The sequence below is a fragment of the Emys orbicularis genome, chromosome 2, assembly GCF_028017835.1.
Source record: "Emys orbicularis isolate rEmyOrb1 chromosome 2, rEmyOrb1.hap1, whole genome shotgun sequence".
Lineage (NCBI taxonomy): Eukaryota > Metazoa > Chordata > Testudines > Emydidae > Emys > Emys orbicularis.
In genome coordinates, this window is record NC_088684.1 from 246,043,272 (window position 1) to 246,066,647 (window position 23,376).

General features: G+C 40.6%; 1 protein-coding gene across 1 annotated transcript in view; it reads left to right on the forward strand.

Moving 5' to 3' along the window:
• The window catches only part of THSD7A (thrombospondin type 1 domain containing 7A), a 383,013-nt gene that overhangs the window by 161,079 nt on the left and 198,558 nt on the right, over positions 1-23,376 (forward strand). Inside the window, exon 2 of the mRNA XM_065399278.1 lies at positions 14,594-15,425. Coding sequence (XP_065255350.1) covers positions 14,594-15,425 — 832 coding nt within the window. The remainder of the gene's footprint in view (positions 1-14,593; positions 15,426-23,376) is intronic.

A 23,376-nucleotide genomic window follows, 5' to 3' on the forward strand; every position in this document is an offset into this window, starting at 1 on the left:
GTTACCAGCAATATACTGACCAATAAAATTCTTAAAATATTTATATATCTCCGTTGGAACAAGGAATTAGTGTAAAAAGGATGTTAAAACAACCTGTACACGTGTCTGTTTTTTAACCTAAAGTTCTGCTGTCCCGTAATGGTGACCTGGACATACTTGTCTCTTTCTGACACCCCTGAGTGTTCCTGTATCTCTGTGTCTGTCTGGTTCTCCCCCCACACCCTCCAGAAAATGTCCTTTTAAAGCCGGCATGTGTTCTTTGTTTTCCTGCAGTCTTCTTCAAGTGTTAGTGGCTTTGGCCCCTCCTGGTCAGACCACTGCAGAGGGCTGTCTGGGTGACTGAGCCAGTGTTGTGAGAGCTAATAGTTCTGGCAGTGCCTCTTAACTTCCCTTAAGTGGAAGCTGGTAGGTAACCATAATTAGCCATCTTCATGTTCCTGCCTGGACCATTCCACACGGTCCCTTCTTGGGGAGCACTTAATCAAAAAAATTTGTACAGAAACACCAGCTAGTGAGAGATCCCCAAACAGCATTAACTTTTATTAAACAGCACCCTTATATTTGTCACAACATTACTCTGCTGTGCCCATTTTGGCAACATAGCAAATTTTGAGTAAATCTACTATCAAGAATATTTCCAGCATTTAGGCATTTTGCTAGAATCCCTCATCGTATTGCAGTATGCAATGTACATACATTGTTGATACCCAGAAGCTTTTCCGTTTTAATCTTTCACATTCTGCTAATGTCACAAAAGTTCTTGGCCCCAAATAACATTCATTCTTCATTATCACCATAAATATTTAAAGTAAATATAGATAGTATAAATACACTACAGTATACCCATGCTTACTTTACTACAGCTTCACATACCAGATCTATACCTGATTTGGCTGCTGCTCTGACACTAGACACATTCTCTGCTGCCTGCTGTTTATTCTGCTGCTTGACTGGTTCAGCTATCAGGGGCTGCACTTTATATTCTGAATTGTGTCTCCCGAGTCCTCTAGCGACTCTTTGATCTGTGGCTTTTTGACTCCTCTTGGGATTTGCTGCTTGGCCTAGAATTGTAACCTCTGACTTTTGTCCTGGATCTTTCTGACTTTACCTCGCCCACCCCCGCCTCACCTCAATCCACCCCCATCCCTTTACCCTTCTCTGCAGGCTTCCCATAAAGCTAAGAATAGTCTAAGTCTGCAATAATTTTTTTTAAGGTTCATAGTCACTTCCCTCTAAACTCAAGGAAAGTAGATTTCTACTAATCGGTCTTCCAGAAGGCTCACTAAATACATTCCCCTTTAAATACTAAACATTAAATAATAACTAAGCTGCTCGCTATCTTGTTCGTCCAGATCTCAGTTTCTGATGATAAACTGAGATCTCTAATCAAAAACACAGTATGGGTCCAAACCTGTTCCCATTGAAATCAGTGGCAAAATTTTCACTCATCTGAACAGGAATAAGATTAGGCCCCTATACTTTAAGATTTACAAACTACAGAAAAAGAGGCACACATTTTTCTAAAAAAAAAAAGAAAAGCAGCTGAAAGCCTTTTATCCTCCTTCACTTATTATCCAGGATTTGAGTTTGTGGGTCCGTGTTTCTCCTTTAATTGCTGATCACATTAACACCTAAAGCAGTGTATGGAATGTAGTAGTTTGCTCTATTTTCAGTAGTTGTGAATGCCATTCTCACCCTAATGGTATGACTAGACTCTACACTGGCTGGGAGCATGCGTCTCAGCTCAGGTTGACAGACACGCATGAGCTCTGCTCGAGCTAGCATGCTACAAACTACAGTGTAGCTGCGGGTAGTGCGGATGTTGGCTCGGGCTACCTGCTTGGGTACATACCCAGAGGTCTAGACAGGTTTGTACTCGGGTAGCTCACCCAAGCTGCTGCCCATGCTTCCCCCAACTATACTGCTGTTTTAGCGCGATAGCTCGTGCAGAGGTAGTGCATGTCAATTTACTCAACCTGGAAAACACAATCCCAAAGCATTAGGGAAATACCCTAACGAATTATTGTATCTACAGATCATTTTGCTGTCAGCCTGGGGTGTCTTTATCTTGGAGCTTTGTCCTCGTTGTAACAGTTCCCTAAAAGTTCAGAATAAACTCCCATTAATGGTTAATTCACTTAACTCCCTCTTCCCTAACAAAAATAAATATTAATCCTCCCACAGCTTACAGAGAATCGTAACTATTGTCATCTGCAGAGATTACTGTAAAAAAGCAAAGCATCACAAATGACAAATTACATTGTAAAATCACTACAGTTACAATGAAGAGTTTCATGTAAATAAATTCTACCAACCTCCTGTCTGATTCTCGATTTACAACATGAAATGAACTGATTGCATAACAAATTAGGGCACATTAATGCCACAAGTACAGCTGTGCTTTTGTGACCCGTTCATGACATGCTCATCTCCGTGTGGTAAAACAACTGTGGTTGAAGTGTGTCCAAAAGCAGCAATTTTTTTCCCAATACAAAAACGTTTTTGTCCACAAACAGCACATTGCCTCAACTATCATCAGTGCAATCTAGACAGCTACCCCATACCACCTCAGCAGGTCATAGAGTGCCCAAAGAATGTACTCAAAGAGCAGCTCCAACAGCATGTAGGACAATGTTCTCTGAAGCTTGGCAATGCTAGACATATTTTCTTAAAATTCCCCACCACTGTTATTGTTGTTCCGGGTAATAGCAATGGTGGCAACTCTAGGCCAGTCTCCTAGCATTTTAATCACTATAATATCTGAATTTGTTCTGAGCAGGAGTCTGGACTCCCATTTAAATCGTTATTTTGGTTGCTTTCATTTCTAGGTTTCGTGGTCTAGCGCCTGCTGGATTAATTAGCATAAAGCTGTATTTTACTAATTTCATTTTTCTGCAAATGTCTATAACTTATTTTAAAGCTAAATCAGTTTCCTGCAGCTGTTTGTATATCACTTGTTCATTTTATATTGCAGTCCTCCTTATTCATATGTTTGATCTTACAACATTAAATCAGTCACATGCAGTATTATTGCCTTTGATTATGATTACAAAGGCCTCTCATAAGTGGTTTTGTGTGTGTGTGTGTGTGTGTGTGTGTGTGTGTGTGTGTGTGTGTGTGTGTGTGTGTGTGTGTGTGTGTGTGTTTTTTAACTGGAGCTATAGTACTTCTGAGGTTAATTCACAGTCTCTGCCAAACTTTCTTTATCTTCATCTTCCTCCTCCCATGTAAAAAGTACCTGCAGTGCTGCTTGGCTCATCATGCAAAGAAACACTATAGTATGCACTTTATGTTCTATCTCTTCAGTCTCTTTGGCTTGGTGTTAATTCTGGCATTTACTAGCTTGGCTTTACATCCTTAATAAAGTTTTTTGAATGAAGTTATTTTTGTAATCCTGTTCTCTCTCACATATATTATACAATTAGATTAGTAGTTACATAAATAAAAAATAGATTATTAGATTTTAACCTGTAATCCTAAAACATACCTGCTTTGCATCCCGTTACCAGGAGTAGGTTGCCATAGCTAACAGACCAACAACATTTGAATTAAATGCATGTGGACTTCTAAATAGTCAGATACCCACTTTTTTTTCCTCTCACCATCTGTTTGGCTTTTGTTCCCTTACTGTGATGAATATGGTTATAGAGCTGTTCTATCAGGTTTTTTCATACATTATTAAAGTTTATTCTTACTGCTGTAAATTGACAATTCAGCTTCAATATGGTCTTCATTCAAATGGCAGGAATATTATCTGCTGCTTTGGTTTCCAATAAGGATGGCAAGATAACCAAGGTTGCCTTAAGTATAATGTGATTAATACAGTTATAGCACAATTAGTCATTCATTATTACACTTGCCAGATACAATAATATATTATGACGCATTGTGAATAATGCATATCAGAATGGTTACCAGAGCATATGTATCATGTTATAAAATTATAACAAAATATGCACATTTTATATATTTTTTTCTGTCTGTGGTGTTGGTATTTCTAGTTAACTCATCACTATGCTACTCTGACTATGAGATCTTGATTTAGATGTGATGAAATAAATTGATTCATTCTCTTTCATCTTATGAGACAATTTTCTAAAAAATAAACTCTACATTTACATTCCTTCAAACTTTTGCATGCACAAAATGTAGTTTACTTGTTATTTACAGAATTGTACATCTACAGATTCTATTTGCATGTGCTAATATGAGGTATTAGTCACACAGAATTAAAAGTACACATTTAGAAGCAAGTTTTGAGTTACTGAAGACACTCAAAATACCAAAATCGCATGTAACTGAAAATAGGTGAGTGTGCTGAAGTAAGGCAGGTACCCAGAAATTATTTTCAAAAGAAAAGTACCATTTTATTATTTCTCCCATAATTGTTTCTGCCATACGATTCCTTATAAGGTTAGAAATGTATTTGAAATGATTTCTTCCACATTAAGTTTGAGTTTAAAAATTAACCACTAAAATTACACCCAACGAGATACCAAATTTTCAGGATTAACTATGAAACTAACTTTATAGTTACTCTCACTGAGGCGTGGTCGGTAAATGCTTGTGAGATGAGTCATCTGGTTGAAGTTCACCAAGCTCTCAATTAATGCTACCTGTTAAATTTACTAATGATTAGGAAATTTACTGTATTTAAAATAGTAGGTTTTCTTTTCACAGACCAAAAGAGGAATGTTTTGCTATTATGAGCTATCAGGTTTGTATCCTTTAGTTCCAATGGATGTACAACAAAGTGGCAATTTCAGCTGCCAAATGAACATATATCATACACCTCACATTCCAGGCAGATGAATAGTGCACAGGTTTGCTTTCTTTGGCTCTCGTCCTGCAATGAGCTGTGCACTGGCAGATCCCCAACACTAGCATAGAGGACCTCTGAAGTCATGCAGGATCAGGACCTCAGTATACATTATTTGGGGTTATTATTTATTAAAGCGATTCCAAAACTAAAATTTCTAATATCCAATGTGGTCTATCTAATAAATAAAATGATATAATTTTTGTTTAAATAAAACTAACTACATATTTATGAGCAATTGTAAAGGTTTCCAAAGGTTGGTAATACTCTCTAAGACAAATATACATTAGAACATTTCTAAATGCAGGTTTTCAAATATATCTATGTAGCTAGCAGGCAGTCTATACATTAATTGTAAATAATAATAATAATAAAAAAGCCTTCACATACATTGCTCTAGTTACATACCATTAATCCCTTACATTTTCAAATAGGAATGTGTAAATTCTAGACACTGATTTGTGACACAAATGCCTTTAGTTTTTTACACATTCCATTGAAAATGAGCATGAAAACTTCAGAAGTCACAAAAATTCATACTTTAAACTATAACCTTTGCCCTTTGATCATTTAAACCCTTGGTTCTTTTATATAACATCCCAAATGCAGTACTTACGCATAAACATTTTTATGAATTTTGGTTTCAGAAAAAAGATTAGGAGTACTTGTGGCACCTTAGAGACTAACAAATTTATTAGAGCATAAGCTTTCGTGGGCTACAACCCACTTCTTCGGATGCATATAGAGTGAAACATATATTGAGGAGATATATATACACACATACAGAGAGCATGAACAGGTGGGAGTTGTCTTACCAACTCTGAGAGGCCAATTAAGTAAGAGAAAAAAAAAGAATTTTGGGGGTTTGATGTTTTCGTTGCTACCAGTGAACATCGTGCTGGGAAAGCCTGACTCCCTGTTGCAGATTCTGAATTTTAATGAGAGAAGGGGGAAGCCTTTTCCAACCTCCCTCCCCAATCCTGGAGATGGTCCCTCAGATAGATTAGAGCAGCCTTGGAGATGCTCTAAAGTATATCACCAGCTAGTAACCCCAGGGATTATTTCAGCATTTGGAGGCTGCCACAGCATAGAAACACATTTATTCAAGCCCCTTTTCTCCCCTGACACTTCCCCTATGCTGGGTGCCAGAATCATAGCATAAGAACACAGCTTTTTGCCAGCAGAGGATTCTCCAACTCAGGGGAACTCCTCATGGGCCACTGCATCTAATTGGATGCACCATTCAGGTACCCTGATTTGAAAAGATTAATAACAAAATTTCAAATCACTTCACCTTCCTATCCCACAGTTTCATCCTCTGTAAAGTGGGGATAACGGTTCTGCCCCTCCTAAAGTGCTTTCAGATCTATGGGTGAAAAGTGCTGTATTAGTGAATTGTTATTTACTTGGAATGTAGTAAACCGGAGCGGGGGGGCACCATACATACATTAAGCATTTACCTGATTCCCTCATGAGTCATTTACATGCTCCAAGAGCAGCTGTAACATCACACTGTGGTATGTTTTGGGGCATAAAATTGGAGTGGGAGCCAGCCAGCCATTGTAGGGATGGAAATTATCAGACCTGTACAAATTATAAATTAGGTGCGCTTTCAGCAGCAATGTGCTGATTGCCTCTCCCAACCTAGCACTGTCCTGTGGGTGCTCCACGAACAAATTTACTATCCACTTAAATGGGATTCTCACACACACAGCGCTTTCTGACCCATTACCCTATTGAAATTTGGTACCTTTGTGCAAAACAGCACTCAAGATCACATTTGTTCAAAACATATTAATATATAAAATGTATATTAATGTAAAAATATATTAAACCAATAATCTGCAATATTAACTTCAGTATTGATCCATTTATTATACAATCATGTTTCAGCAGGCACATGTTCTCTACAAGATGTTCCCTAATGTGGATCATTATTACCTTGCATTTATTGAATCTGTGGTGCCAATATTTTCAGTAAACTTAGTCATAAATGTCCTATGTGTGAACATTAAGTGAATATAAGCGTGTTTTTTTTCAACCAACCTCGTGCTATGTATCTATCCTTTATTGTTCTATACATTAGTGCATCCTGGTGCAAAAGAACATTGGTAAAATGACCCAAATTCATCCCTGGAATAATTCTATTAAAGCCAATGGTGTTACACCTGAGATGAAACTAATCTAACATTTAAATATGTTATTTTCTCACTCTTGTTTGAAACAGTTCTTTGGAATCTATATCATGAAACTATTTCTGTTTTTTAAATTTCATCTATCACAAAAAACACACAAGTTTGTGTGTTTGTTTTTTTCTGCTGCAATATTTTTTTAAAATGTATAAAGAATTCCGTGAACTTTGCCAACAGATGCAAGTAAAACACACAGGTCAAATTTGCCACCATTCTTAAGTGTCCTTTGACTTCATGATCCAAAACACACTCAAAAGCAGTTCTGCTCAGCGGTTCACATAAATATGATTGGTTGGCATTCACCAGCAATCCATTTATAAAATTGTATGTTACTTCAGAGTGAAAGCAGAGAAGTGCAGTTCAGCAAATAGGCTACAGTACATCACTAAGTTATTGGTTTGTGCAGCTCATGGTTCTTTTGCGCTGGGGATTTTCAGTTCTATAAACAACCCTCTTTTAATCCAGTAGGGGAAAACAAAGGAGCTTATTTAAAGGATGTAGGCATCTTTTACAGTCAAGCTTATTTTAGGAGGTAGGAATGAATGTCTAGTAGTTATAGTTTGCATAATTTGGTTTTGGAACTATTTTATAGTGTTTCTTTTTTACACGGCTCATTTCTTGGTGCTAAAACCACCCACCGGAACAAGAAATGGACAAGCAGGCTTTTACAAAAAGAAAAGCTCTGTTTTGAAATTATTTTGGAGGTAGGTAGAGTAAAAGGTAGAATTATAAATCAACAGAATAAGGCTTTGGAACCCACAGAAGATCACAGTACTAGTGTGGAACGATATTTCATCTGTTCTCAGGGAATTTCCTACCTTGCAGGGTGAATTCCGTGGGGGGAGGGGGAGACGCCTTCCTGCAGAAGAAGTGGCTGTGAAGTCCACAGAACTGTATTTGGTAAGCATAAAGAGGGGATAGATTTACATTATATATAAGAATAGTATTGTGCTAAAACTCATGCTTCAAGATGTAAGATGATTACTGGAGAGGTGGGATCTAGAAGGAGCCTTCCTCTTGTAGAGGATGGCATACTTCCAGCTTGATCCTCAAAGATGATGGGAAGCTACCCCTCCACTTTTGGGGCGGGGGGGGTGTCAACATCATAGAAACAGAAAACATAATGAATATAAGACAAAGGAATACTCCCCGCCCCCCGATGAAATATAATTGTGACATTACATTCTGTATGTTTTATGAAAATATGTTTATAAGTGTGAATATGATATAACTGGAATATGCTTCATGCAAAAGGTCTCTTGTAAGGTATCACTACAAAGCTTATAATCTACTGGGTGTGTTCTTCCTATTTGTATGAATGTATCATTCTTGTACCTAAAACTGAAATATTACTCTGAGGTCCTATTGTAATTATGCAAAGTGTGGGCCATTAATGGTGGCTTAGGATCTTGATGGTTCCCATTAACTGGAACAATCGGTTGTAAATGGCTCTGTTTACTTGTAAGCCTTCCTGTATACGTGGGCATGGGCGCCAGGCAGTGAATAATGAAGTCTCACAGGACATGTGAACATGTCACATGATACTGAAATCCATCTTAAACCTGGTGCTTTTCCATTTAGAAGGAAGGGTGGGAACCCAGAGAGAGACAAAGGATTCCTGCCTGGTGCCAAATATATAAAAGGGGGTGGAACAGAACAAAGGGGGTTGCCAGTCATGAGAAATCCCCTAGTTACCACCTGAGCTGGAACTGACAAGAACTGTACCATGGGGAAAGGATTGGGCCCAGACTAAGAATGAGTCTAGTCTGTGAAAGAAGCTTATTGGAACATCTCTGAGGGGAGATTTATCTGTATTCAGTTTCTTAAATGTATTAGGCTTAGACTTGCGTGTTTTGTTTTATGATGTTTGGTAACTTTCTTTGTTCTGTCTGTTATTACTTGAAACCACTTAAATCCTCCTTTTTATACTTAATAAAATCACTTTTGTTTATTAATTAACCAGCGTAAGTGATTAATGCCTGGGGGAGCAAACAGCTGTGCATATCTCTCTATCAGTGTTATAGAGGGCGAACAATTTATGAGTTTACCCTGTATAAGCTTTATACAGAGTAAAACGGATTGATTTGGGGTTTGGATCCCATTGGGAGCTGGGTGTCTGGGTGCTGGAGATAGGTGACTTGCTGAGCAGTTTTTGGTTAAAGCCTGCAGCTTTGGGGGCGTGGACCAGACTTGGGTCTGTGTTACAGCAGACTAGCATGTCTGGCTCAATGAGGCAGGGTTCTGGAGTCCCAAGCTGACAGGGAAAACGGGCTCAGAGGTAGTTTCAGCACATCAGGTAACAGTCCCAAGGGGGTCTCTGTGACCGAACCTGTCACAATAATGTTTTCTGGATTAAACTCTGAGAGGCCTCACGAATCTAAACTTGAAGAAAATATCAAAGAAAACCTCAGTTTTGGGGTGTTCTATCTTCATGATGGTCTGGAAGCCACCGATTCTCTAGGTGTGCTTTCAGCCAGTAGTCACATTATAGTGTAATGAAGCAGCAGTCATTTCAGCCTCGTTTAATAATATTTAAACCATTGGACATTCCTTTAGCATAAGAAGGATTCATGGACTTCCAGAATGGCAAGTAGTGTTGCCAGTTTAATGATTTTAGCATGTGTTTTGTGATATTTGGTGTTTTTCTTTAAAGCCCTTGTTCCTGGAGAATCTCTCTGGGTGTTTTGGTTGATCACAGGATGATTATGAGCCGCCAACGTGATGTGTCTGTGAAAAAGGCTAACGCAACCCTAGGATGCATCAGGTGAGGTATTTCCAATAGAGACAGGGAAGTATGAGTATTTTTATACAAGGCACTGGTCAGATCTCATCTGGAATACTGTGTGGAATTTTGGTCTCCATTGTTTAAGAAAGATGAATTCAAACTGGAAATTACTAGGATGATCTGAGGAATGGAAAACCTACCTTGTGGGAGGAGACTTCAAGGAGCTTGGCCTGTTTAGCCTAACCAAAAGAAGGCTGAAGGGATATGATTGTGCTCTATAAATACATCAGAGGGATGATTTAGTTGGGGATTGGTCCTGCTTTGAGCAGGGGGTTGGACTAGATGACCTCCTGAGGTCCCTTCCAACCCTGGTAGTCTATGATTCTATGATTCGAGGGCGGGAGAGGAGTTATTTAAGTTAAGCACCTATGTGGACACAAGAACAAATGGCTATAAACTGGCCATCAACAAGTTTATTCTTGAAATTAGATGAAGCTTTCTAACCATCAGAGGAGTGAAGTTCTGGAACAGTCCTTACAAGGGGAACAGTGGGATGCAAAGAAACCTAAGTGGCTTCAAGACTGAGCTTGATAAGTTTATGGAGAGGATAGTATGATGGGACTGCTTACAATGGCATGTGGCCAGGCTGCGACTGCTAGCAAATATCTCCAATGTCCTGTGATGGTACAGTAGATGGGGAGGGCTCTGAGATACTACAGATAATTTTTTCCCAGGTGTCTGGCTGGAGGGTCTTGCCCACATGCTCAGGGTTTAACTGATCACCATATTTGGGGTTGGCAGGGAATTTTCCCCAGTTCAGATTTGCAGAGACCCTGGGGTTTTTTCATCTTCCTCTGCAGCATAGAGCATGAGTCACTTGCAGGTTTAAACTAGTGTAAATGGTGGATTCTCTATAATATGCAGTCTTTAAATCATGATTTGAGGACTTCCGTAACTCAGCCAGAGGTTATGGGTGTATTACAGGAGTGTGTGGGCGAGGTTCTGTGGCCTGCAATGTGCAGGAGGTCAGACTCAATGATCATAATGGTATATGAGCCAGTAATTTAAAAAAAATTAATAAAAATACTATATATCGAGCTCTCATGGTTGTAGAGTAAAGCTTGTAAATGTGAATTTTAAAGGCTTATAAACCAGAGACCCGAATTTATTATTTTTAAATCTCATGATTTGGAGGGCCTGATTCATAATTTTTGTTCATATGATTCTTCTCTCTCCCCTTCCATTAAGATTTTGTACTTCAGACATAACGAAGGCCTAAGATTGATAGGTAGATAAACATGAGTGAAAAGTCATCATTTCACCCACAAGAAAATTAGTGAAACTTCTTGTAGTGGATATTTACAGATTTAGGAAGTTTTGAGGGCAGTTGCCCTGAGATACAATTCATTTGCAACAAATTACAACATTTTTTCCTTAGCCAAATTAATACATTCTCATGAAAGCTTGTAGAAATACTGGCCCATGCAGCTGAATGTTTAGGAGATGAAATTTACAAGGGTCCCAGTCCTGCAAACATTGTGCTGCACTTCACTTGGTGTATGTGAGTAGTCCCTTTGGTTCTCACCCACTTGATGAAGTTAAAACTTTCAAATATTCATTTTTAAGAGGAAGCCATTTTCAATTTTATACCCCCCCCTCAAAAAAACAAAAACAACAAAAAAAAAACCACAGAACTAATAAATTTTCCATTTGTCTTCTATGCTTAGAACTTTTAAAAATAGACGAGGTATTCTGTGGTTTTTTTGTTTTGTTTTAATATTCTTTTATTCTAACTCCTTTTGTGTCATCTTTTATCCAACAGCAGATTTTATGGCTGCGTTAAAACCATTGACACATAGCAGTGCTAGAAGGTGCAGCTAAAATTGTGGAGTTAGTTCATACTGTTCCACAGATAAATGCAGAGCCCATTTATCACCTTCTAATACAGCATTTTTACCATTTTTCACATTTACATTACTGCAGTTTGCATTTAATGTCCTAACTACAATTTTTAGCATTTAGATTAGTATGAACATGAGATTTATTTGGGCCAGCAATGCTCAGCTGTCCAGAACAATTTTTAGATATGGTGCACTCTCTCTTGAATACTTGATTATTTCACCCTTCATCTGGAGTTTAGTGACAAAGATCTGATCTTTAAAAGAGTCTCTCTTAATTGGATACGTATGGTATATACAAGGTGCAGTAATGTGATAAGACAGGAGTTTCCAGTCTGCAAGTTGAATGAGTTAGCTTTATGTTCAGTTGTGATTATATTACTATCCTTGCTTTAGTTGGTTTTTATTCTTTTCCTTTAGACTTGGTTGGTGTTCTTAAATAGAACTCCATGCAATTTTCTGAGGAAATGCAATCGCTTTGTGCTCAGTGTAAATATACTTAGAATAAAATGAATACAACGATGATTATGTCATTTGTGGAAGGCTGGTTAGAGATAAACTAGGGTAATCTTACTGAAATGGGAACAGAAATGTATTTGTACTTAAAACATACATTTATTTTTCTGGGTATCTAGCTAAACCTTGGAAACCCTAATTCAAACTTAATCTGCAGAAAACAGTACAGGAGTTTTCATGTGCTGAATCTGTCTGCCAGCTGGCATTGCTATCATATATGTAATGCTCAGGTTTTAATATCCATAAGCAAACTGTTCAACTACAGTGCAGTGTATTGTAATCAAGAGTCTGTTCAAAAGTACACTAGCAAGGGCTACAGAGACTAAGTGCCATATCTTACCATAAGTCTGCTTCCAACACTCCCACTGAAGTTAATGTTAGAGTCTAAGGCAACATTCCCAATGGAAGTTTTTGAAGTCTGTGGGAGTCAGTGATAGGAGGTCTCCAAACTCCTGCCAGTCACTAAATGAAAAAAAAATGTTTAAAATTCTTTATCACTGTCACAAGGGCTCAACCTTGCAAATCCTATAACTCTACTCATGCAAATAGTCCCATTATGATCAGTGGGGTCATTCAGATAAATAAGGATTGCATTGTCTGGCCTCCATTGTGTGCATGGACACTGGAACTTCTCTGTCAAAGAAAGGACTTTTTAGATAGCCATCTGGTTTTATAAGATCTGTGTTTGGCGGTGGATATTTGTACTATGGAGAAATTGTGATTGTAATTTTGCTACACAGCTTGACTTTCTCCTCTTCCACAGTGGAGTTAAACCAAAAATTAAAAACAATGTTTTACTGAGTACATAGGAGAACTTCTGAGAATATAAGTAAATGCACACTCAGGTCAGTATTTTTTCAGCTTTTCAACAGAAAGTTAGCTGGATTTTATTTTCTTTCTTTGCTCATCCAATGGGCATGAATGATTTAATAGAGAACAGGTTAATAAATTCAGCACAGGTTTATTTTTAGTTGTAATATAATCTTGTGCGTATTTCATACTTTTTTAGCAAGACACCTATGCAAGAAGTCTGACTTTCAACTTGTGACTGTAACAATAACGTCAGAGCTGAGATTTTATATACCTGAATATCATAATATTTCATCCTTAGTTCAGATTTGCAATTTCGGCAGACAGAAATGGCATCTTTTCACTTTTGATCAATTTGTCAAAACTCAGGAAAATAACAGGCAGTAGCTTTCATAATAAACACGACAGTCCTCCCTTTATGTAACTTGTGGATTTTTGTGAATTTGCCCTGTTGAATATTGTGCTTTTTTTTAAAAACCACAGCAACTGTTTACATTGTAAGCTTTCAAATCCATGATAATTCTAATGGTTTTGTTATTAGTCTAAACAAGTATGCCCATTGTAGACCTAGTATCTCTTTTTCATCACTTATTTCTATCATTCTGTAAATTTCCATGAACTGGTAAGACTTCATCTCTGAATATATATTTCACTAGGACTCTTCATGAGTTACTCAGAACAAAGGCTTACTTCAGTGTTTCTCAAACTGGAGCTGCCGCTTGTGTAGGGAAAGCCCCTGGCGGGCCGGACCAGTTTGTTTACCTGCCCCGTCTGCAGGTCCGGCCGATCGCGGCTCCCACTGGCCGCGGTTCACCGCTCCAGACCAATGGGGGCTGCTGGAAGCGGCACGGACCGAGGGACCTGCGGATGGGGCAGGTAAACAAACCGGCCCGGCCCCCCAGGGGCTTTCCCTACACAAGCGGCGGCCCCAGTTTGAGAAACACTGGCTTACTTAGTCTGCTTCCTTTATTTTTTAGTAGTATGGGGAGGATTTAAAAGTTGGCAAAATAGGTCTCACATCACCTGCAATGACCACTGTTTTTCAGATTTTTTTTTATATTATTCTGTTTATTTGACACAATTTAGAAAAATGAGAACTATGTCTATGTAGCATGTGACTATGAAGTTGGGTTGCATTGGAAAAGCTAGACAGAAAACCAAAATCTGATCTCCAGAAGAGTTTGCCTGTAGGTGGAGCTGAGATTATTTACACATATCGTGGGGAAGCCTTTCTCCCATTTTCCTGGCAAAACAAATCTTGACAAATGAATTGTATAATGTGTTAATTCTGATGTGATCAATCCCTGATGAACTCCAGGAGCATAAATATTTTAATTACTCAACATAAAAAGAAAACTATGTAGTAAAATCCATTTATAATCACAAAAAAGACTAGAAAACAGATGGATAGTCCCTCACTTGTTCTGTTATATAGGCTCTCTGAGATTGTACTCTGTAATAGGTGAAAATCAATAACTTTTCTTTCCCACAGATCATACGAAGGTCCTACTTTGTAGGGCTATTGGGAAAGAATACACTCTTGATTCTTGTGCTTTTTCGCTGTATCTTGAGGTTAATAATTAAGCAGTAATTAAATGTAAAATATGACAGTGGCTTTCATCTTGTTTCCTAGGTCCATGGGGAAGATGTATGGGAGATGAATGTGGTCCAGGTGGTATCCAAACACGGGCAGTATGGTGTGCTCATGTGGAAGGATGGACAACGCTGCCCACAAATTGTAAACAGATAGAGAGGCCTGAGAACCAACAGAACTGTTTCAGGGTTTGTGACTGGCACAAAGAACTGTATGATTGGCAGTTGGGCAACTGGAATCAGTGCCAGCCAGTTATTTCAAGGAATCTTGAAAAACCAGTGGAATGCATCAAAGGAGAAGAAGGAATCCAGATGAGAGACGTAACTTGTGTCCAAAAATCAAATGGGGTTTCTGCTGAGGATGTCATATGCGAGTACTTTGAACCAAAGCCACGCCTGGAACAGGCTTGCCTCATCCCTTGCCGCCAGGACTGTATTGTGGCAGAGTTCTCCCCCTGGTCAGAATGTTCCAAGACTTGTGGCAATGGGCTTCAGCATCGAACTCGTCACATTGTTGCTCCACCTCAGTTTGGTGGCTCTGCTTGCCCTAACCTGACTGAATTTCAGATCTGTCACTCTACCCCATGTACTACTGAAGAAAGCTTGCACAGCCTGAATGTGGGATCCTGGAGTACATGCTCAATGCCCCACTCAAGACATATAAGGCAAGCAAGGAAACGAGGGAAGAACAAAGAAAAGGAGAAGGACAGAGAAAAAGGAGTACGGGATCCTGAAGCTCGGGAGCTTATTAAGAAAAAGAGGAATCGAAATAGACAGAACAGACAAGAGAACAAATATTGGGACATACAGATTGGATATCAGACCCGGCAGGTTACATGTACTCACAAAAATGGAAAAACTGCTGCCTTGAGGTAATCACTGTTTATTAACTTGAACATCTGTGTGTCTGTCTGTGTAGTTGGAACTTTAAGAAAAGAATGAATAATCTCCTTATAATTGTACTGTTGTATGCACTTTTATATCAGCATAACATGATCTATTTCTAACTCTGTCTTACCCTGTCAAGTTTAAGATTTTTCCATAATACATTTGAAAAAACATAGCACAAGTGGTGTTGATCATACTAAATATCACTTAAACATGCCCTATTAAGCGTTATACACCATCTAGCCTTTGTTTGTCTAAATATGTATCCCAGAAGGCTCACTGAAAGCCTGAGGTTATTCATCAAATGTGTGTTCTGTTTCTCTGGCATTTTGGCACCTTTTTTCTCCATAACAAGTGAAGCATGCTTGAGAACAGGTGATGTCTGCGTTATTGTATTTAAAGCTTTGGACGCACACAGTAATAGGGCTGGGGGGTGTGTGTCTGACAGACGCTAGAAAAAGAATCTGAAAAAAGTCAACATATATCTATTCCAGATTTTTTTGTTTTTGAAATGCAAATATGTGAAGTACTGCTGCCCTTTACACGATCAGTTTCTGTTACTGATTTTGTTTTCTATGGCTAAGCTCCTGAAAAAGATACTTATATCAAAAATGTGTATTTTACTTTCCTCCTTTTGCACCTTTCTTCTATATTTCTGGGCACAAAAACTAAGCATTTTAATATAGTCAAATGTAAAGATATGTATGTAGGAGCAAACAATACTGACCACACTTACAGGCCTGTATTGTTTGCTCCTACATATGGGTGGAAGGATGGGGGTGGAAGCAGTGACCCTGAAAAAGATGTTCAGATTTTGCTGAATAATCAGCTAAACATGAGTTTCGGGTTTAATGGTGTGGCCAACAGGACTAATGAAATCTTTGGATGTATAAACATGGGAATATCAACTAGGAGTTGGGAGGCTCTATTACCATCTCTGCATTTGACACTGGTGCAACTGCTATTGGATTACTGTTTTTGTTCTGGTGTCCACAATTCAAGAAGGATGGTGATAAATTGGAGACTGAGAAGAGTCATGAGAATGACTAAAGGATTAGAAAACATGCCTTATAGCGATAGATTCCAGGAACTCAATCTATTTAGCTTATCAGAGAAGGTGGTTAAGGCATCACAGTTTGTAAGCACTTACATGGGGAACAAACATTCTAAAATAGCCTCTTCAATCTAGCAGACAAAGGTTTAATGAAATCCAATGGCTGGATGTTGAAGCTAGACAAATTCAGACTTGAAATAAGGTACACATTTTTAACAGTGAGTGTAGTAATTAACCATTGGAACAACTTAGCAAAAATTGTCTATTCTTAAATCAAGATTGGATGTTTTTCTAAAAGATATGCTCTAGTTCAAAGAGGAATTATTCAGGGAAGTCCTATGACCTGTGTTATACAGGAGGTCAGACTAGATGATCACAATTGTCCCTTCTGGCCTTATAATCTATGAATCTATCCTCTTTCTTTTTTCTGTGCCTTTCTCTCCTCCAAGGTTACATTCCTTTCTCTCTTAGAGATCTTCACTCTGATTCTTTCTCCCCTAATTTTGACCATTCCTTCTTCTCACTGTATTCCCTTCCATGCTATTCTACCTCCTAGGCCTCCCTCTCCAATTGGTACTTTCCCTTCCCAAGTCCCCCAGCATGTTTCCCTTCATTTTAATTCTCCCTTCCCTCCATGATCTCTTCTATTTTTTGCCTTCTGTCATATGATCCTCCCCACTTTCTTCCCTCAAGTATAGCAGGTGATTAACTAATATGACTCCCACTGTTATATGAATGATCCTGCTATCTGAATTAACTTGTCACCCACTGCCATTAGATTAACTTGTACTGTGGATATTTCATCTGAATTTTCATTTTGTCATTTAACTCTTCATTCAGTATTTAAAAGTGTAATTAGTTCAACCATTCCTTCAGGGCAGCATTTAATACCGCACTTCCAATTATGTAAGGTTTTGAGACATGTAACACAAAAGTTAAAAAAATAGTTTAAATCAATTCTTTATTACCTTATATCCATGTCTAGTTACAAGAACCCTCCCAAATATTAGTTACAATAATATGGTCCATCATTCCTATTACTACTACTTAGCGTTACATAACAGTTTTCATTTGTGGATTGCAGTGCTACCCAAAAGTGATTAAGTTTCATTATCCCTAATTTACAGAAGAGGGGGAAAAACAAAACTGAAGGCCCCGTAGGGTGTTCTGCTTGAGAAGACACCGAAGGCCTGATTTTCAGGTATACTTATCAGCTGCAGTTCCCCAACTATTTTGAACTAGGCATCCAAAAAGGAGATAACCAAGTTTGGTGGACACTTAGAAATTTTATCCCAAGTGACTTATTGAAAGTGAGTCGAGAATAGAGCTGACAATATAATTCAGGTCTCTGGACTCCCTGACTAGTGGCCTGTGCACCAGACTATGATGCCTCCCTTGTAAATGATCTAAAGACTCGAAAAACTATGATACGGCAAGGAAGAGCAAGTGTTTGTAATGATAGTTCTCAGTGCCATCTTTCAGAAGCAGTACTACAGTAAAAGATGGAACCATGGCATTATCCTTCAAACAGTACACATACTTGTACTGAAAGGTGAGCAGTTACTTCTGGGTTTTAAAAGTACACAAATCTTTGCAGGAGTAACCCAAAGCATCTAAAGTAGCATATATTATAAAGAATTTTAAAATAAAAAAGGAGGGAGAAACTCACAGAGAAACTGTTAATTAATCAAACAAGGATCTGACATAAATAGCAAAAGAAAGAAAATGTACAATTAGCAGTCAATAGCACACCTTACCTCAACCTCTCCATGGATACTGTATACATCAGGCAAGTGGAAACACTTGCACTTGAGTATATCCAGATCTCAGGCAAATCAGCATTGTACACATGCATATGCATGTACATCAGGCTATAGAATATTGGCACCAAAGGGAAGGGTGATTGTGATTTTATGTAGGAAATACCGGCACTTGAACTTCAGCTTTTGAAGTTGTCTGTCCGCCTGTCTATGCATACATACTGCCCTCTTCACAGTGCTGTCTGATATCCCATGATTTCCATTTCAGCATAGATTTATAGCTTCCAATGCCAGCAGGGACCATTGTGACCATCTATTCTGACCTGTATAACACAGGCCATAGAAGGTCCCCCAAAATAATCACTAAGAGTGTATCTTTTAGAAAAAAACATCCAATCTTGATTTAAAAATTGCCCATGATGGAGAATCCACTGCGACCCTTGGTAAATTGTTCCAATGGTTAATTACCCTCACTGTTAAAAATGTGCACCTTATTTCCAGTCTGAATTTGTGTAGCTTCAGCTTCCAGACATTGAATTGTGTTATACCTTTGTCTGCTAGACTGAAGAGCCCTTTAACCTTCTCTTCTTAAGCTAAATAGATGGAGCTCCTTGAATCAATAACTTAGCCTTAGGCTACGTCTTCACTACCCGCCTGAATCGGTGGGTAGAAATCGATCTCTCGGGGATCAAATTATCGCGTCTCGTCGGGACGCGACAATCGATCCCCGAATTGACGCTTGTACTCCACCAGCGCAGGTAGGAGTAAGCGCCGTCGACGGGGGAGCCACGGAGGTCGATTTGCCGCTGTCCTCACAGCGGGGTAAGTCGGCTTGGATACGTCGAATTCAGCTACGCTATTCTCGTAGCTGAATTTGCGTATCTTAAATCGACTCCCCCACCCCCGTAGTGAAGACGTAGCCTAAGGCATGTTTTCTAATCCTTTAGTCATTCTTTTGGTTCTTTTCTGAACCATCTCCAATTTGTCATCATCCTTCTTAAATTGTGGGCACCGGAACTGGATACAGTAATCCAGCAGCAGTTGCACCTGTGCCTAATATAGAGGTAAAATAACCTCTCTACTCATACTTGATATTCCCCTGTTTATGCATCTCAGCATAGCATTAGCTTTTTTGGCCACAGCTCCAAACTGGGAGCTCATGTTCAGCTGATTATCCACCATGACCCCCAAATCTTTTTCAGAGTCACTGCTTCCAGGATAGAGTCCTCCGATCCTGTGAGTATGGCCTACATTTGTTGTTCCTAGATGTATACCTTTACACTTTGCTATATTAAAACACACATTATTTGCTTGCACCCAGTGTACGAAGTGATCCAGTTTGCTCTGTCTCAGTGACCTGTCCTCTTCAGTATTAACAGATCAGCAAGCTCCTCAACCAGGTCTTTTAAAGCTCTTGGAGGCAAGCTATCTGGACCTGTTGATTTAAAAATGTCTAACTTTGCTTCTGGTTACACAGAGCAGTGGTTTCCTCCCTCTAGGGTTGGGGGTTCCTAAGAGCCACAGGGTTACCAGTAGGGTATCAGCAAGAACTATCTGGAAATAAGTACAGAGTCAAAGCAGAGGCAGCCACAGCACCAGTGAAGAGTACATGCAGCATTGGGCAGCCTAGTGGCAGCAGCAGCAGCCCAGGGACTAGGCTCCTTAGACACAACAGGACCAAGAGCTTTTCCCTTGCAGGGGTTAAATGAAACCTGCTTGCCCTGGAAAGAAGCAGAGGAGGATGGCATTGAGTGCAGGAGTTCACCCTCAGTGGAGGCTTCTCTTTGGTAAGGGATGTGCGAGTGGGCCCGGGGGGGGGGGGGGGCAGGGTGGTTGGATACCCTGCTTGAGCCCCCCACAGAGCAGAGAATTGGTAGGAAGGAGAAGTGGGCAAAGGCAGGGACTCTTCCAGAGGTTGAAATCACTGATCTATGGGAGGGCCACAAAGTCCTTTCTCAGATAATTTGGGAAGTGGTGTGAAGCTATGGTGCCCATAAACTTTCCCTTGGGCAAGGACTCCTCTGTATGTGGATTGTGTATTGGAAGGGTTTTCTTCAGAAGCTGAAGTGTAAGCTTCACATTCTGCCAGCATCTGGACCACCAATCTTGGATGGGATAGTCCTGGGTCCTAGTTCCAAGACATTAGAGGTAGGCAAGGCAACCTCCCTGTGGTGGAATTTGGGCATTGGCCCCTGCCTGGGTGCAGGATCAAAATGGCAGTAGACAACAGGGTGTGGGTCCTTCCAGCAGGCAGAATGTTATAGATCAAACAGCTTTGATCCAGTTCAGAGATGAAAGTATGGCAAGAGGGGCCAATGCCATTGAGACCTCCTGCATGGGGGACTGCACATGGTGTGGTGAGTGCCTCCACAGGTAACCGTCCCAGTAAGGCAGGCTTAATCACGGTGCACTTTCTCAAAGTCAATAGAGAAAATATGTAAAGGGCAATACGTGCCATAATGGAATTATTTCTATGAGGAACTCATGATGGAAGGTGGGGGAGAGAGTGATGGGGATGGCATAGCCTTGTCAAAGTATAGTAAATTAATCTGTCAGGCCCACAGTGCTTTTAGGGCTATGGAATGGGCCCATGCCAAGAAACTTTGGCTGTAGTATGCATGGAAATGAAGTGGGCCCAGGCTGATATTGAAATATGATTAGAATGGATAACTTTGGTTCATTCGCTGTCGTCATTTGTAATGACGGTGACTTATAGGTTCCACGGCAGGAAGCTGGAGACCTACAACTATGCTGGTCATTCACTGAGGGAAATGACATGGATTTTATGCAAATACAAAATCTGAGATTAAAAAAGAAAATTGATACCCGTGGAGCACACATTTGCTACACTCCCCTGCCCAGGGGTGACACTGCATTAGAAAGGGACAGAGTTCAGTCCGGTGCTCCTCATCTAGGCACGGGACTAATAGTGGGAGAATAGCGTCACCCTCATTGGAGCAACCTCAGGTGCTCTGGGGAGTTCCTGTGGGATCACCATGACAAGGGAGAGTATAAGGTAGGAAGGGCTGTTGAGCAGGACTGAAGATACATAACAGGATAGATTTCATAGAATGATTCCAAACTTCGGAGTCCTTAGAGGGTTTACATGGCATAGTAAGAAGTAAGATTTATTTAAAAAAAAGTTGTAGGACCTTTCAGGATAGCAGATCTATGGGCCACTCTTTTGATGCGGGTGCCCAAAATTTAGGGAGCCACTACCTTCATATGAGGAAGTTAGTGGATGATGGGAAAGACCTAGAATAATGATGTCTCTCTTATTTGTCCTTTGCCATGCTGTAATGGTGGTGAGACCTAGCAGATTAGGGTCAAAGTTCAGATTAAGCAGCTTTCTGGCTATGCCCTCATACTGCTTGTTTTTATTACAAGGGTTGCTATTTTGACATGCCTTGCCCATGGGTGCTCATGATCATGCTCAGTCTTTAGAGGTTCAGTACAGTGTTACTGGGTAGTGGCATGCAGATCAGGTTGGTGATCTACAGATGGTGGGACACTGGATAAATTTTTATTTGCACTAAAGGTGGATTTAAGAGAGGATACAAACCTGTTGGCCTCATTTTAAGTTGGCTGGTAGGTTAGGAGTACTGCCAGTTAAAGAAAAACAATATTGGCCCCACCCCCATTTAGGCTGGCCTGTCTACAGACTGAGTTAGATACAGAATCGGGTGTGTCTGCTCACTGCTAATAAACTGACAGGTTTTCAGGAGTTGCCTAGGTAGGCTAGGGCAGTGGTTTTCAAACTTAGTTTTCTGGCGACCTAGTTGAAGAAAATTGTTGATGCCCATGACCCAATGGAGCTGGGGATGAGGGATTTGGGGTGTGGGAAGGACTCAGGGCTGGGGCAGAGGGCTGTGGGGCGGGGCCGGGGATGAGGGGTTTGGGGTGCAGGAGGGGGTTCTGGGTTTGTGGGGGCTCAGGGCTGGGGCAGGGGGTTGGGGTATAGGAGGGGGTCAGGGCTCTGGGCTGGGAGTGCAGGCTCTGGGGTGGGGCTGGGGATGAGGGGTTTGGGGTGCAGTAAGTGGCTTTGAGTTGTGGGGGGGGCTCAGGGCTGGGGCAGGCGATTGGGGCATGGGTTTACCTTGGGCAGCTCCCAGTCAGCAGCACAGAGGGGGTGCTAAGGCAGGCTTCCTGCCTGTCCTGGTACCGCAGACCGCGCTGCGCCTCAGAAGCGGACAGCAGCAGGTCTGGCTCCTAGGCAGAGGTGTGCAAGCGGCTCTGCATGGCTCTCGCCCGCAGGCACCCCTCCCCAACTGCCATTGGCCGGAAACCGACCAATGGGAGTGCGGAGTTGGTGCTCGGGGTCTGGGCAGCGCACGGAGCCATGTGGCACCCTGCCTAGGAGCCAGACCTGCTGTTGGCTGCTTCTGGGGCGCAGCACAGTGCTAGAACATGTAGGGACTAGCCTGCCTTAGCCACACCACCGATGGGACTTTTAACAGCCTGGTCGGCAGTGCTGACCAGAGCCGCCATGACCCAGTACCTTACATTCCACAACCCAGTGCTGGGTCACGACCTGCAGTTTGACAACCACTGGAGTAGGAGATCCAAGAAGATTGAACTACAAGCTTGTCAATTTAGCACCCTGAGTAGTGCTCTTGGAATGGGTCTGTTGTACTTGGCAGTCAGCTGCCTCCTCAGTCATGGCCAGACCCCATTTATTATTAAGGGTAAATCAAGATATGGAGTATTTATTGATTGTTGGTTAGTTCCTAAATTAGTGCAAAGGGGATTGAATGCCAGAGTCGGACCTGAAGTCTAATTTGGATGCATTGTGGGGCTTCAGGTCTGGAGTTTGTGCCAGGGCAAATAGTGCTGATTACATCTGGGAAGGGTTAGTAAAAGACACAACCCTCTGGGAGTTTTTTTCCCATTAGTGGCAGTGCCAGGTCAGGATAAAAGAGAGGTGATTTTGAAGTAGTAACCAGGAAGGGGTCAATATTGGTAATTGCCAGTCTTTCAAGTCAGTCAGAGCATGAGGTGGGTGCAATTTAAGAATTGTTGAGGGTCGTCCACAAGGAGCCCATTCGAGTGAGGCCTCTAAAACCTTGGTTCTTAACTACTTTTGCTTTTGTGCAAAGCAACTAGCACCCCAAACATTTCGGT